The 16,740-nt window shown below is 32.9% G+C and overlaps 2 protein-coding genes across 3 annotated transcripts in view; one reads left to right on the top strand and one right to left on the bottom strand.

Moving 5' to 3' along the window:
- LOC111708400 (bestrophin-1) overlaps nucleotides 1-8,123 on the top strand; it is a 28,223-nt gene extending 20,100 nt beyond the window's left edge. For both annotated transcript variants that reach the window (XM_023481763.1, XM_023481764.1), the window contains 4 exons: nucleotides 834-897; nucleotides 1,689-1,763; nucleotides 5,151-5,220; nucleotides 8,024-8,123. In XM_023481763.1, the coding sequence (XP_023337531.1) occupies nucleotides 834-897; nucleotides 1,689-1,763; nucleotides 5,151-5,218 (207 nt within the window). In that variant the 3' untranslated portion in view covers nucleotides 5,219-5,220; nucleotides 8,024-8,123. The remainder of the gene's footprint in view (nucleotides 1-833; nucleotides 898-1,688; nucleotides 1,764-5,150; nucleotides 5,221-8,023) is intronic.
- Nucleotides 8,124-9,562: 1,439 nt separating this feature from the next.
- On the bottom strand, nucleotides 9,563-14,196 carry LOC111708399 (T-box-containing protein TBXT). The gene is made up of 3 exons (XM_023481762.1): nucleotides 13,751-14,196; nucleotides 11,141-11,257; nucleotides 9,563-10,880 (listed from the first exon to the last, which is right to left on the bottom strand). The coding sequence occupies exons 1-3, from the start codon at nucleotides 13,811-13,813 to the stop codon at nucleotides 9,573-9,575; spliced, it is 1,488 nt and encodes a 495-aa protein (XP_023337530.1). The 5' UTR covers nucleotides 13,814-14,196; the 3' UTR covers nucleotides 9,563-9,572.
- Nucleotides 14,197-16,740: the final 2,544 nt, after the last annotated feature.

Below are 16,740 nucleotides of genomic sequence, written 5' to 3' on the forward strand. Positions count from 1 at the left end.
GTGCTAAGTTGTGCATTTCCCCGAAAATTTATAATTTTGCAAGACTTTGCAAATTTTGTGAAAATTGCACAAGATGCAAGTAAATTTGCGCGAAATTGCAACAAAAACTTGATAAGTGATCTGAGATTGAAACTTTTGTGAAGTAAAGTTTCTTTAACATTTGATCTCGATATCCAATTTAAGGATAAACGCCTGATCCATAAGATGGAGATTGGAGATCATAATTTATGAATAATCCCTAGATCTGCATAAGATGGGGATTGGAGATCATAATTTATGAATAATCCCTAGATCTGCATAAGATGTAGATTGGAGATCATAATTCATGAATAATCCCTAGATCTGCATAAGATGAAGATTGAAGATCATAATTCATGAATAATCCCTAGATCTGCATAAGATGTAGATTGGAGATTATAATTCATGAATAATCTCTAGATCTGCATAAGATGGATTGAAGATCATAATTCATGAATAATCCCTAGATCTGCATAAGATGGAGATTGAAGATCATAATTCATGAATAATCCCTAGATCTGCATAAGATGTAGATTGGAGATTATAATTCATGAATAATCTCTAGATCTGCATAAGATGGAGATTATAATTCATGAATAATCCCTAGATCTGCATAAGATGGAGATTGGAGAAACACAACTAATTGACTTTAGTTGTCTAAAAAAATAAAGATTGCGTTTAATATTATCAATCTAATCTAATCTAAAATCAAATTATTTAATTCATGCAGCGCCAACGAAAATATACAAGGTTTGGATACAATTTTTGATATTGGAAATTTTGTTTAGGTTTCTTATAACGCGTTCCATTTCTAGGGGAACGTTTGTAAACAGGAGTCTTGGAACACTGAAGCACATTCAGACTTTATGGATGATACAGGTTGTGAATATTCTTCAATATAATGGTATTCACAATCATTCGGATTTTAAGGTTGCAAGCTCGTACGCAACAATCGCACGCAATCTATTGGTTGATTAGCGAGCTGTGGGTTAATTAGCTAGCTATTGGCTGATTAGCGAGCTATAGGTAAATTAGCTAACTTTTGGTTAATTAGAGAGCTTTTTGTTTATTAGCAAGCTATTGGTTGATTAGCAAGCTATTGGATTATTAGCGAGCTATTGGTTGATTAGTGAGCTATTGGTTTATTAGCGAGCTATGGGTTGATTACTGAGCTTTTGGTTGATTAGCAAGCTTTTGGTTGATTAGCGAGCTATTGGTTGATTAGCGAGTTATTGGTTTATTAGCAAGCTATGGGTTGATTAGCGAGCTATTGGTTGATTAGCGAGTTATTGGTTGATTAGCAAGCTATGGGTTGATTAGCGAGCTATTGGTTTATTAGCGAGCTATTGGTTGATTAGCAAGCTTTTGTTTGATTTGTCAAAAAATAGAAAAGAGTTGCAGGGAACCATTTATCTAAGAAAATAAACTGAATACATTCCGTAATCTGTACAATTCTTCTCTAAAGTCTCATACAAATGTAAAATGAATACCCTGAACTGCACAACACTTCGATGGAAAGGTTATGCAAATAAAACGTTAACAAATACAGAAGCTTTTACGCTTGATTAAATGCTATAAAATGCTTAACAATCATGTATATTTTATAATACATGAGTGCTTAAATCTTCAGCAGTTTTAAACGTGCATTTTTTCATGGGTTTATCTTTCAGATGAGGAGAGTCTTGATTCAGGTTCTACTCAAGGAGAGATTATTATGAATTTATCTAAACTAAAACAAGATCTAGGTAGGTATCTTAAAGGGACTGTAAGCTGTATGAATTTCAAGTGACCCTCCATGCAAACATGGCAATGCCCGATTCGCCACAGTACTCTTATAACTTTTACCTGATAAACAATGTTGAAGATATTCTCGTTTCAATTCTGATAATTCCTTTATGTTGTCCTGTGCGCAAGTCATGTACTTTTGTAGAAAACCCAAAATTGAAATTAATCATGATTTTCAAAATTCTAAAAATTGTTATTTATTTTATACCATTGTACTTGTTCAGATAAAGAATTTTTAGGTTGCCCTTGGGAGTCGGGCATTGCCATCAAAAATTTGAAGAAAAAAAATGGTGAACCCTGTTTATCAACTTTAGACAACAGATTTAAAAATATTTTTGGCCAAATTTAAAGACGTCAAAACCAAAACTGGGAGAATTTTTTTCAGAAAAAAACGGAGCCAAGGTCTTTTTTTCTGATAATTGTTAGCATTATTTCTTTCCTTTCATCTTTCAATTGACGCGCGCAGACAATAATGACTGTGTACATAAAGAATTTAAAGGTTTCAATTTCAGATAGATATTTTAGAGATCTAATTAGTTCTCTTCACTGACACCCTTGTAATGATTCTTTAAAGAACTTTGAATAGAAACCGTATAGATGAATAGATACCGTATAGATGAATAGATTTCGTATAGATAAAAAGATACCGTATATATGAATAGATACCGTATGGATGAATAGATACCGTATAGATGAATAGATTCCGTATAGATGAATAGATTCCGTATAGATGAATAGATATCGTATAGATGAATAGATACCGTATAGATTAATAGATACCATATAGATGAATAGATACCTTTATTTTCTATCTTTAATGGATTTACCTATAGATAAATAACAATACAGATAGAACACTAGATGTCGTCTTTTCGAGATTAAGGGATTTTTCGTTCACAATAACCTTGAGGCAGAAGGCCAAAGGAGTTACCCGCACGCCAAGTAGAATTACAATACAGACAGAGAGCATGCGCGTAACTCCTTTGGGCTTCTGTCTTAAGGTTATTGTGAACGAGAAAACCCCAAAATCTAGAAAAGACGACATCTAGTGTTCTATCTTTAATGTTATTAATCTATGCATTTACCATCCAACTTTTCCAATATCCAATCAGGCAAAGCCAGAAAAATAACTTCTACGCGTAATTTCAAAGGGACTGTCCTCGTAATTTCAAAGGAACTGTCCTCGTAATTTCAAAGGGACTGTCATCGTAATTTCAAAGGGACTGTCCTCGTAATTTCAAAGAGACTGTCATCGTAATTTTAAGTGTCCTTCCATTAGAAGAGGGGCATACTCGATTCACAATGGTACCCTTGAAGCTTTAATCTCATTAATAATGTTGAAGATAAAATATTTTTCTGGCTTAATTCTGATAATTCCGGAAGTATGAAATTCGCAGGAAACTCGCATTGATATATAATTCAGAAAAAAATGTTAAGGGTACCATTGCGAATCGGGCTGCCAGGCATGCAACTCTATCAATGGAGGTTCACTTGAAATTACTTTACAGTCCCTTTAAGAGAACCCTTGAAACATTTCTCAGAATCGACCAATTGTTGTTATTTATTGTCTAAAAATATAATAAACCTTTTCCATCCTACACTGAGAACCTGAAAACAGTAAAATTTTTGTTGTCTTCTTTGTTCTATTAAATAAAAGTCGCTCTGTGAACACTGAACAGTCTCACTTTTGATAATAAAGGAACTATTGATTTTTTTATATTTTATATAGAAACTCAAGAGCATGCAACATGTCTTTTGTTCTAGGGACTATATAATCTCTTCTAAACGTTACACTTAAAAATGTCAAGAACATTTCAAAATAAAACTTTTACAAATATCATTTTCTTCAGCTAAACATGAATATAAAAAAGTATTTACTTTTTATTCAAAAAACCGACACAACAATATGTTTGGAACTTGCAATATTTTAAAAAGTTACTTTTTAACATTTTCAAAAATGAAATGTGAAGTGAGTAAAGTGTGACATAAAAAGAATATTGGGGGATTTTCTTGCATTCATTTGTCCATTATTTACTCTATTCATTTATTCATTGAAATCCAATTTACATCGAATCTGCATAATTAATCTTTAAACTTTGTGATTTCACTCACTGACCATGCTAGGCCTTTTTTTAACCCTGAGTTCTAATTTTTTTTCTTGCTTTATTCTTTAAAAAGAATTTGGCAAAATTCCAATAGATTCAAAACATGCATATTTTTGTTCATAATACCCCCCCCCCCCCCTCCTAATGACTTTAAAACCTAGGGATGGATCGTTTTTACTTTTCAGAAAAACGAACTGATAGTTTCGTTAATAACGTTGAAAAAACAGTAACAATCGTTTTTAAAACGATGTTATTTCAATATCGTCATTTCGTTTTTAGTTTTTCAAAAGATCATATTTAACAATTCCTTTTTCTTAAAATGAAGATAAATTGGCTTCGAACAATCAAAAACAAATCGAAAAAAGATAATTTTTTCCGTTTGTTTTCAGTAACGATTAGGAACCCTATAGCAACACTTCTAACAAAGAAACCCATGGTCGAAATTCAATTATTGTTTCCGGAAAAATTATTGTTTTATTTACCTTAACGTAAGTTGTGTTTACACTTTGGTGGAAAATATATATAAAAAGCTTAGTTTTTGCATTAAATAGTTATTTAATATCAAAGAAAAAATGTCAGAAAATGAAGAGGATAATTATCGAATGTTCGAACCAACATAAAAAAAATTCTAAAAATTGTAAAACAAATTGCCGGATTGAATTCTTCACAAAAAGAAAAAATATGAGAACAAATTTTGTTTCGTTTGTTTTACATGTAAGCGCAATTTATGAACATTTTACATAAAATCATATTTGGAAACAACCCAAAGATTTTTCAACATATTCGGAGGAACATAGGTAATTTTGTTCAGATTACGACAATTTTGGCACTGCAAAAAGACGCTTTTTAGATATATCTATAAGATTCAAGTGGAAAATTATAATTATATTTATTTGTTTGGAATAATAATAACTGTGTCCGAATTTAATGGATTTGAGCCGCGTCTTAAATCCGCCAAAAACCGGTTTCAATTAAGCACCGGCTTAAATCTCGAAACATTTAATACAATTTTAAGTGAAATCAACAGTAGCAATATTTATATCGCACAGAGTGTGCGATATATCTAACTGCGACTTTTCCGTTAAATGCGGTATCGTTTTTTTTACAATGAGGAAAGGCAGTCTATCCTTTAGATTAGCTATTTAGACACACGATGAAATTTTCTGTCCATTATTTGAAGATTTTTTTTAATAGCATGGGCAACGCCGGGCACTTCTGTTAGTTAGATATTTATCTATTTAGGAAAGCAGCGGAGAAACGGGATCCCTTGCTCTCCTTTTAAACGAGGAAATAACTCTACAGATTTTTAAAGGTAAAAAGTAAATACAACTGATTACTCGTCACACAGTCTAATTTTCACATTTTTATATCTGCATATCCTAGACCTTCATATAGATATATAGCATATTTTAAATGTTCAATTCTGGATGAACAAAAATCAAAAGTTGAAATTATTGAAAGTGTACAGTTTGTACAGCAGGTCTTAGACAAATTTAAAAGAAAATTAGAGTTTGGTAGGAGTAATCAATTATTTTCCAGAACGATTATGCTCAATTACTTGCTTCCTCGCATAGCAACATTTGGAGGCTTTTGATGTGTTGAATTGATAAAAGTATATTTTTTAAAAGTACCAGTCGATAAGAACTTGATTCGGATGCAATTCATTTTTCACGAACGTTCCCTTTAAAGGGACTGTAAGCGTAATTTAAAGTGACCCTTTATACAAATATGGTTATGTCCGCTTAACAACGGTATCCTTGAAAATTTGTCTGATCAATGATATGGAAGATGTTTGTCGTTTCTTCTAGGTTTAAAAGTGTCTAATTATAATCATTCCTATATGTAGAAATGCACACAAGTCACTTTGTAAAGAAACCACAATTAAAAATGAACAGTTTTCAAATTAATAAACATTTATATCTAATTCATACTTGATTAGACAAAGCTTTTAAGGGTACCGTTGTAAATCGGGCATTGTCATCTTAACATTAAGGGCCACAAAAAATTACGCTTACAGTCCCTTTAAATAAAAGGTTTAAACTTTTATCAATCTAATACTTGCATGAAATGGTTAAAAATATCGCAAAAAAATAATTGATGAAGGACCTAATTAAAATGTTTAATTTTAACGTTAATAGGCCAAGTATATATCGACTAAACTTTATGTGTTATATTATATAATAATTCTTTTCGCTAATATGTATATAAAAATATATTGGTTTTGGTTCTCCGCTAAAAATATTTGCTCTGTTTCAAACGTTGTGCTCCATGATAAAATCTATAAATAATATCTATAATTCGTAATACATAAATATATTTTTGTATTGAATTCTTGAATGATAGAATTGGAAAGATCGTCGTTTCTAAGGGTGGTAGCTTAGGAAATGACGGTGAAAATCACAAGCTGTTTTATCCATTTTGAATCAGATTTAGATGGTTTCACGGATTTTCTCTTTCCAGTTGGAACATTTAAGACTCCACTCGCATATATTTATAGCAGACAAATAAATAAACCAATATATAATAAAACAAGACACTCATATATATGTTGCATATAGCCGGCCAAACGGCTCGACCGTTTGGGCTAAATTTTTTTTGTGGCTAAAAAAATCGAAATATTTATTTCAATTTTTTTCCACGGGCAACGCTGGGCCCTTCAGCTAGTATTCTATATAATAAGACAAAACATTCGTATATAAGTTCCCTATAGCCGGCAAAACGGCTGGACCAAATGGGCTATATTTTTTTGAGTTAACTAGTGGGTAGCTCGGGGATGACAAGGGTATAAAGAAAGTTAGAATTTTTTTTTCAAAATCGGAATTTTTTTCCAAATTCAAATTTTTTTTGCGGGCAACGCCAGGCACTTTAGCTTAGAGTACATTATAAAGCTCTTCGCTCATATATATATATATATGACTCTAGTATTTGGGACTTGAGTTCCCAATGTGTTTCAAAATTGTATACATCATGGAATACTGCTATTAGAATTCTTTTTAATGTACCTAGAGATGCGCATAGGTACTTGATTGAAAGTATTTCACAATGTTTACATGTAAAAACTATGTTAGTTAGCAGATGTGTGTCTTTCTATGAGACTATTGAAGCAAGTTCTAAGCTTTGCATTAGATTTCTTTCTAATTTATGTAAAAATGACCTCAACACAGTTCTTGGCAGAAAGATTGTTCTGTAAATCCTTCGGATCTTAGAAAAATGTTAGTTAAGAAACAAATGAAATATTTTGATGTCCCATTGGAACATGCATGAAAAGTTCCGGTTTTACAAGAACTTTTAAATACAAGAATGAATAATTTATATGTTGAAGGATTCGATGATTACGTAATAACTGAAATGATAAATATGTTATGTAGTGAGGAAAAATCAATTTTTTCTATTTGTGCATAATTTTGCATATGTTCTCTCTTTTCTTTTGGAAACCTGTATTTTCAAAAAAAAATTATTTTAACAAATTTTATCTACACCATTTATATATGTATTTATATCTATGTGTGTGAATAAATCTTTATAATAATATTATATATGTATATATTTATAGATATACATAAAACATTTTGTATGATAAAACATCTTGAAATATATTACAATGCTTTAAATTGTTGTTGTAACTTTAAATGCATAATCTAGTGAGAAGCAGAAAACCCTGGAATAGGAAGACGACTTTTAGTCGCAACGCATGACTCTAAATAGTCAATGATCGTAAGACACAACAATTTTGCAGAGAAAACAGACCTATTGCACTTAATAAGTGAAATTATAAGTTACTATTAAATCTATTTGCTTTGTAACAATATCAAATACAAATAATTATTGTTTCTTTTGTCGTCTTCCTATTCCACAGTTTTCTGGTTCTCACTTTATATATGTTGGCTGTAGCTGTCCAAACGGCTGGACCAAATTGGCTGAAATTTGTTGAGGGAACCCATGGTTGTATACCCCTCGTAGTAAAGGGATAGGCTAAAAAAAATTTAAACCTAACGCCATTTATTTCCATAATTATTGAGACACTCTGTACGTTAGATGTTGTCCTGTTTTAGCTAACGGATAAAATTAAAACAAATCCTGTCCATGATAAAAGTTATTAAAAGTTTCTTTTTTAGAATTTACAGATCAGCTGGTTAAGAAACAGTTCCTTATTTCCAACCAGAACTTTAAATAATTTTTATATATTTTTATGTAAAATATACAGTCTATATTTGGCTTTACTTTTTATAGAAAGAGAAAACATGAAGAAATTGGGAAGTTGAGAAGTTGAGAAGTTGAAAAGTTGAAAAGTTGAGAAGTTGGGAAGTTGGGAAGTTGAGAAGTTGAGAAGTTGAGAAGTTGAGAAGTTGAGAAAGAAGTTGAGAAGTTGAGAAATTGAAAAATTGAGAAGTTGAGAAGTTGAAAAGTTGAGAAGTTGAGAAGTTGAGAAGTTGAGAAGTTGAGAAGTTGAGAAATTGAAAAATTGAGAAGTTGAGAAGTTGAAAATTTGAGAAGTTGAAAAGTTGAGAAGTTGAGAAGTTGAGAAGTTGTGAAGTTGAGAAGTTGAGAATTTGAGAAGTTGAGAAATTTGAGATGATTAGATGGGCATCGTTTTTGTCAACGAACCAAATTTTTGAAAACGAACGTCGTTCGGAAAAAATAACGAACGATCAACGATCAACGACCTGTTTTAAAATTGAACGAAGAAAACGAGCGCTTTTTTTACTGGACTAACGATTTTTCTACCAAATTTTAAAAAACCATAGTGTTTTAATGATGGAACGATCTTATGGAATGAAAGATTTTACTGAACGATCGTTTAGTGAGGAAACGAACGAAATATGTAAAAAATGAACGAAAATGTTGAGAAAATACTAAATAAATATTTTTAAACGTTTAAAAAAAAGCATCGAACAAACGCCCCCATCTCTATCTGTAGAACAACGTCTTTTTGTAACAAAATTCCAACATTTTATTCTCTGATATAATCTTTATTCTTTGGTAAATAAAATGTTTATCTAAAACATTGGTTTTTGTTGACACTTCCTAAAAAGATTGCCTCTCTCAGATAATAAACTTCAATGTTAATATATAAATTTATTAAATATTTTTATTTATAAATTAATCATAACATATGCCTTTGGTGAAACAGAATAGTTTATAGCAGCACAATTTTTCAAAGCTGTACAATTGGGAGTGTACAAAACTGTACAGTTAAAGGTGCAAACAGCTGTACTTTTAGTATACAAAATGCTCAACACTAAACAGTAAATTGAACACAATTGTACAGTGTACTCCAGCTGTACAGCTGTGAGTGAAGAAATAATAGAATATCTGTTATAAAAAATTTACAATTTAAATCAGTGCAATTTAGATATCTATCAAAGATCTTTTTCGTCAATATCGAAAATAATTGAAAATATTTAATTTGTTTAAGCTCAGAATGAAATGTACTTATTCAGTCTACTTTATGATAAAAATGTGTTTGTATAAATTATTTCTAATAAATAGATGTGAGGTTAGCAGGGGGGAGGGGAGTAAAAAAGTTGTACAAGGACTACAGATGCAATCAAGTCATAAATCGGAATGGATTTCGGAACTTTTATCTTCAGCTAAACACAATTCAAACATATTTCTGGGTTCCCACAAACTAATGGACACAGTTTTAAGGGGGGTTCTGGTTCTCTATGAAAGTAAGGATTGTCTGGCTGCTGAGACAGAGGAAAGAATGGGTTGGGTCGGATGCTCCAGGTTGGACAGAAGCTGAAGGGGTCTAGAATCTTGACTTGGCTGCAGAGATCTGGTATCCAGGTGCTGATATCTGGTATCTAGGCTAGTCTGATGGTGGGATCTGGTATCCAGACTGGTCTGAAGATGGGGTCTGGTATCCAAGTTTGTGTGGATTTGCTCCATTGAGAGAATTGACTCCGAGTCCTGGTTTATTCTGAGATTAGAACCAAACCACGACTCTGTGTCTAGATTAGCACCCTGAGTTGAATCCAGAGGTTCGATCTTACATTTAGACTCTGTTAGAGGATGAAGATGAGTTTGAGGTTGGGAGTATTCAGCTCCGGGTGAGTGTGAGGGTGGGGTTGGAAGATACCCTGAGTTGTATGAATAATCAAACTGTGAGAGCTGAAGAAAATCCTCCGGGACGTAGTACTGATGAGATGAGTACTGATACTGATAATCATACTGGAGTCCTTGATCTGGAGTAGGTGAGTGGTGGGAAGAGGAGGAGGAGCTAGAACAGTTCCCTGGAGAAGATGTGGGCGGAGCAGTGAATCCTGGAGCTGAGGGGGTTAAAGGAGCGCTGTATGCAGGATGAGGATACGTGTAGGGTGTGTCGTAGCATCCAGGATAATAGGCAGCTGATTCTTCTTTAATATATCCAGGTCTATGGTGTAGAGTATACGGAGTATACCTGGACCTAGACATATTCCTCGAGTTCATCGAGTTCATGGAGTTCATGGAGTTCATGGAGTTCATATACCAGCTAGGTAGACCAGAGCTAAGGTTTGTAACAGGGGATTGAGCTCCAGGACGCTCCTTAGCATCTAGGAACGCCTTAGCAAAGGGATTGTGTTTAATCTTGAGTGCGGTCACGTCCTCGTTCTGGTAAGCGGTCACGGCAACGAACTGCGTCGACGGATATGGAAAGCTCCAGACTTGCTGCGGGTCGCCGGCAGCTCCGGGAACCCGAACAACATGGACGCGTGGTTCATACTTGTGCAAACTGTTCAGCATAATCTGTCCCGAACCCTTCGTTTTATTGGTCAACTTAACTTTAGAAAAGTTCACTTGATCATTCTGCCAATGTGCTCCGAAGTTAGGACTATCTGGATGCATGTAGACCGGGTTCTGAGGGGCGGGCTCCGCCTTACCGCCGGCCAACCATTCTCCGTTCACGTACTTCCACCTGTGGTTCTCCACCTGGACGAACTCAAGGAGGACGGAGTACATGGCGGATGGATCTAATCCTGAGATGCGAACCTGAAATACGTAGAAATATTACTTAATGAACATTGAAAACTAATTTTTAAGGTTAAAATCTAAATAAATAAAATTCTAAACAGTATGTCCGCGAAAAAGAATTTCCTTAAAAAATTTAGAAAACTTGAAAATATCATTTATTCAATCATTATACGTTTTCATAAGTAAATCGTGAAAAGCCATTCTTTTTCAATGCCTTTAGATTGATTGACATGATTGACAAACTAAAATAATTCTTAAAAATTCATTTAATATTTTACCTTAATCACTGGAAACATTCTTCTCCCATTCTTGGTGACGATCATCTCGTTCGTTAGGTTCTTAAACTTATCCCAGAGCTCTGCATCCTCTAGTTCTACCATAGGACCTCCAGGTACCTAGAGATACAGAGGTTTTAGAGGTTTGTCAGGTGGTTTAGAGGTTCACAGGGGGTTTATAAGTGGGTTTAGAGGTTTATCCGGAGGTTGAGGGGCTAGCAGGGAGGTTTACAGGTTAGCAGTAGGTTTAGAGGATAGCAAGGGGTTTAGAGGATAGCAAGGGGTTTAGAGATTTATCAGGGGGTTTAGAGGTTATCAGTGGGTTTAGAGGTTAGCAGGGGGGTTTGAGGTTAGCAGAGGGGTTTAGAGGAGGTTAGCAGGGGGTTTAGAGGTTTATTAGGAGGTTTAGAGGTTAGCAGGGGGTTTAGAAGTTAGCAGGGGGTTTAGAGGTTAGCAGGGGGTTTAGAGGTTAGCAGGGGGTTTAGAGGTTTATCAGGAGGTTTAGAGGTTAGCAGGGGGTTTAGAAGTTAGCAGGGATAGTGGGATAGTGTAAATATAGAGGTTATCAGGGGGTGTAAAGGTTGAGAGGAAAGCTAACCAAGTTTGAAACATTTTTTTGACCTGTTTGGTTTGGCCAGTTAGGTAAGTTTGGATAAATTTTGAATTAAAGCTAAGAATTTATATAGGTTTCACCCCCTGATCTAAAGGTAGATGGCGTAGGGAGGAGGTGGGGAGGGGGTGGGGAGCAGGAGGGGCAATAAATGCTGTAAATAGCGGATATGAGTCAGGCAGAAATCTTTGAAAAACAAACAAGATAATATTGAATTGAACCTGTGTGGTGTGACGTCATCTTTCTATTATATAAAAATGCGCAAAGTTGATGTTTTAAAATCTCCGATAATCTTACAAGCATACAGAAACTCTACCAATTCATTGTTTTAACAAAACAAATTACGTCTTTTTTCAACCAAAACTTTCTAAGCAAAAAGTGGAATTTACATATGAGATGATGATTTAGATGAAAATGGTTTTAGACAGCAGGTTAGACAGCAGGTTAGACAGCAGCTTAAACAACAGGTTAATCTGTTTCTTAACATTCAATAAAGAATAGTTTTTTACTTGGCTCCACTATTTACATAGTATTTCAAATTTCAGAATTTTGCCTTTTTTATTTTAATTTCGGTTTTAGTTGCTAAATTTTGATCCTAAAAGAAGATTAAAGTTAGAACCAACAGATATATGAAATATGGTCTGAGGATGGAGTGTCCTTAATCTTTTACGTTTGATCTCGATATCTAACGTGGAAACTTAGATTTTAGGATCACTACTTGATTCCTAACTTATCCCTTCATGATATGACTTTGCGCGGATTATCGAAGAAAGTAAAATTTATTAAAATTTATTAAAATTTTTTAAATGAATGGTTAATATTGACTTTTCATTGAACAAAAACAAAAACAAAAACTCTGTCAGCTAATCTTGATTTGAGAGAATTAATTGGATTTTCCGTACTTTTATTCGTTTTCGTTTTTAAAGGGGGTGTTCGTAAACAATGAAAGGGGTGCAGGCTTACGGCGAAAAATAAGCGCTTTTGATCGCAACTAATCTAAGTTCTTTCTATTGCGTCTATAAGGAGAAAATTGTTAAAAACGACTGATGCTGAAGAACATAGCGTCCATACAAATTGAGAAAGTTGCAACATTCAACTCGGATCGCAAAATAATCAATTTAATTCTTAACAAATCATTCCGATATTACAACCAATGGTCATAGATAATTTTTCGACGCATTCGTATATAGTTAATATTTCATAATATTTAAATTTAAAAAAAAAAAAATAATATTTCACTGGTGCTGGATTTTTTAACATTCCTGGAAAATACGAAAATGTCCTTTTCATTATCAAAAATTCTCGAAACAGGAATAAATGCTTTTTAAAAGTAACTCTCGGATCATAAAAAATAAAAAATATTATGAAATATCAACTATATACGAATGCGTCGAAAAACTATCAATGATTATTGGTTGTAATTTGAATGATTTGTTTGGAACTAAATAGATTTTGTTAAAGCCATTTTTTCCTAAAACGTTCCTAGCACAGTTTAGGAAAATAAACGAATAACAATGAAATCTATGTACCGGATAAATCTTTGATTTTTGGAAAATATGAATTATACTCTCCCGGCCCTGAATTATTGGAAAAGTAAAAATGTTTTTTTAAAACATGGAAATTATGCCTAATTACAAATCGTCCAAAAGTTGACGTATACATTATCAAATCTAAAATTTTTGAAAGGGGTTTGAACCGATCATATTAAGCACTTTTTCTCTTTATTTAAAACTATATAATGCTAGTACAAAATCAAAATCATTTGTTTAGTTAGAAAAATGTTTCCAATTTCTAAAGAGTCTAAAAAATATCGAAGGCTTTCATCAACATTTTTTTATATTGTTTTCAAGTAATTCAACATATAAAGGATTTTCCCAAATTATTTAGAGAAATCAACTTTAGAATTTAAAGAAAATTAATAAATGATTTATTAATCTGCTTCTAAAGACTCTACATTTTAACAAAAAGACAAATTTAAAATTGAATTGGAATTTTTCTTTTACCTTCTGTATTTTCTCTGTATTTCTGGAGTGTAGAATCTGCGAAAAATCCGTGAACCCACTCATTTTTGCCCACTGCAAAAATCTGTCCAAATTTTGCACCTGTTGGCTTTGCTGATCGAGATATGTAACTAAGTTTAATCCCTCAGTAGAAAATACTTTTCACGCTCTTATCTTTAAACTGAAAAAGCAAATTCTAAATCTTAACACTGTCGAAAATGTTATAACTTCTCTGAAATCCCGCAGATTTTTCAAGGTTTAGTTTCAACTCTCCGGTTTTTCTCTGTAGGATTACTCCGAGTGCACTCTGATATACGGAAATCAAGGTTCAAGATTACTCCGGGTGCACTCTTTTATACAGAAATCAGGGTTCAAGATTACTTCGGATACACTCCGATACACTGATCACGGTTGCAGAGGAATGAACCTTCAATGGTTTCCAAATCAGAACTGACCCATGGGTTTATTACAACTATAAACCCCCCATATACTCAACTCATGTTGATACCCCCCCCCCCTTCCGTAAGAGCGCCCCTACCCCTCCTATCCAGCGCCGGACTTAGCGGCGAACTTAAGAAGCTGTAAGTAGGAAACAGGGGTTGACTTTTTTAAACAAAAAATGAATAAAAAATAATAATTTATCAAAATTCATATAAAAATTTTAAAATGAATTCTTAAAAAAAATTTTTTTGGAAAACATACTTAGTTGGTTAACTGGACAAGGAAGTGAATTTGATTTTTCGGAGGAGATGGCACATGTGGAAGAGGATGGGGGGGGGGGGCACAAATATGGTTCCGGAGAAGAGGGTGGGGGGAGTCAATATGGAGTAGAGGGTGGGGGCTACCTTTCATGGTTTCGTTTGCTTCAATTCTTATAATTTCTGATAATTTTTTGAGAAAAAAAATTCAAACAAAAAAAATTGTCTAATCGAATTTTGATTTTGGATTTCCAAAACCCAATATTACTAGGTTTACAGGGCTAATCACACTCCTTATTCCAGTCCCATGATAATCTTATTTTGGGGTTAGCTGATCTATCCTACATACTACAATAATACAAATAAAAAGTTTCGCACATGTTTCTGGTTTCATTGATAAAATATGAGATATTTTAAAAGAAAGAATAAAACAGAAGTTTTGTAAAAATCAAAATTTTGAAAAACAGAAAGAACTTGAGATAAAAGTATAAAATAGAAAATAAAATAAAAAATTAGTTTGATTCGACTCGTTTAATGTCAAATAATTATCGAGCCAATGGCAAGCTAAAAAGAAAAAGTTCTAAAAGAAATCATTTTTCAAAAAATTAAAGAGTATCAGAAAAATTCATTAATTTAGGATAGATGGAAATTTTGTAGTTCTTTATTCAAATTTCTTTGAAAATTCAAAAATTAAATTCGTGAAAACCTGGTCACCCGGCCGACTAGATTATTTTAATCAAATAATACTTTTTTGAATAGATTTTGCCATTTCACTCTCACATATTTTATCATTATTGGGGAAACAATTAGGAGGAGAAATTTATAAAATATTAAAAATTGAAAACAACAATGTGATTCATAATTTTTGTCGAAAAAAAGAATATTCTTAATATTAATTCCTAAAATTTAAACTAACAAGCAACTTGACATTAAATTGACCTAATAATTACTATGTAAAACTAAATTTAATAAAGTTTCTTTAACAAATACCTACTTTTCGCTATAAATTACATTAATAATATTCTATTCGTAAGGAGTATATTCCTTGATTTAATTATCTAATAAAATTGTCATGCTTTTAAGAAGATAAATATGTTGGTTAAAGGGACTGTAAGCGTAATTTCAAGTGACCCTCCATGGCTAAGATTACAATTCCCGATGTACAAGGGTACCCTTGAAAGCTTTGTCTGATCAAGTATGAATTAGTTTTTTTTTTCACTATTATTTTCATTTGCGGGTTCTCTCCGAAATTGACTTGCATATTTCTTGCTTAAAAGAAGCAATGGAGTGATTATTGGAATTAAATCATTTTCGAGTCGGAAATACGAAGCTTGGTATCTTTTACATTTTTTATTAGCGTATGGTTTGAAATACCAGTTTTGAGTATGATTATGAAAGATTGTGTTTCAATAACAGGGGGGGGGGGGGTTAAGGGAGGGAATAATCTTCATTGTGTATTTCTTGATAGTCTAGAGAATTGTGGACTAGTAAACTTGTAAAATTGTTGAAATTTGTAACTCTTAATAATTATCTATTTAAAACACTATTATTTTGGTCCGCATTGCTATAAAGCTTTAAGAGAACAGTTTTTTGGTCCCGAGCTTTACCGGGACAGAATTCAGTAAGTCTGAACTTTGGAACCCATTTTTATTCTTGAATGAAGATTTTTCATAATTTCCATTTTATACGCATTTGTTGGTATTAATATCAGAAAGTGTTTTCAGGTAGCAGACATATTTTAAGGAACATGAAGGAAAAACCAAGATCTCTGAGTGATTTCAACGCTTCCTGTCCTGGGTCGTGTGCCGAACTGCGCCGGTTAACTCTGCTATCTAGCGGTCAGCTAGGCCGGAAATATTAAACCGGATTCATTGCTCCCCTTTTTCCCAGGATATAATATACTGGTAGTGAATAGTGATTACTAATATGCAAGCAAAGATTCACAAAGGTCGCGGTACCTTTTAAACATTTTTCTCATTAAGAATGTTGAAGATATCGTTGTTTTTTAGCTTTAAAAGTGTTAATTCTGACAATTTTCGTTATTATTTCTGATGCAAAATAGAGAAAATCCAGGTATAAATGATCAACTTAAAGAAATGATTGATATCTCAAGCATTCTTTATCAGAAAAAAACGTTAGATGGTACCGTTGTAAATTGGACATTCGAGTCTATATAAAATAATCAATTTTTAAATAGCAACAGCTTAATTTCTCATACAGACCATCCAAACCTTTCAAGGGTACCGGTGTGAATCGTTCTCTATGGGTTTTTCACTTTAAATAAATTAATATTAG

The sequence above is a fragment of the Eurytemora carolleeae genome, unplaced genomic scaffold (assembly GCF_000591075.1).
Source record: "Eurytemora carolleeae unplaced genomic scaffold, Eaff_2.0 scaffold20, whole genome shotgun sequence".
Classification (NCBI taxonomy): Eukaryota; Metazoa; Arthropoda; class Copepoda; order Calanoida; family Temoridae; genus Eurytemora; species Eurytemora carolleeae.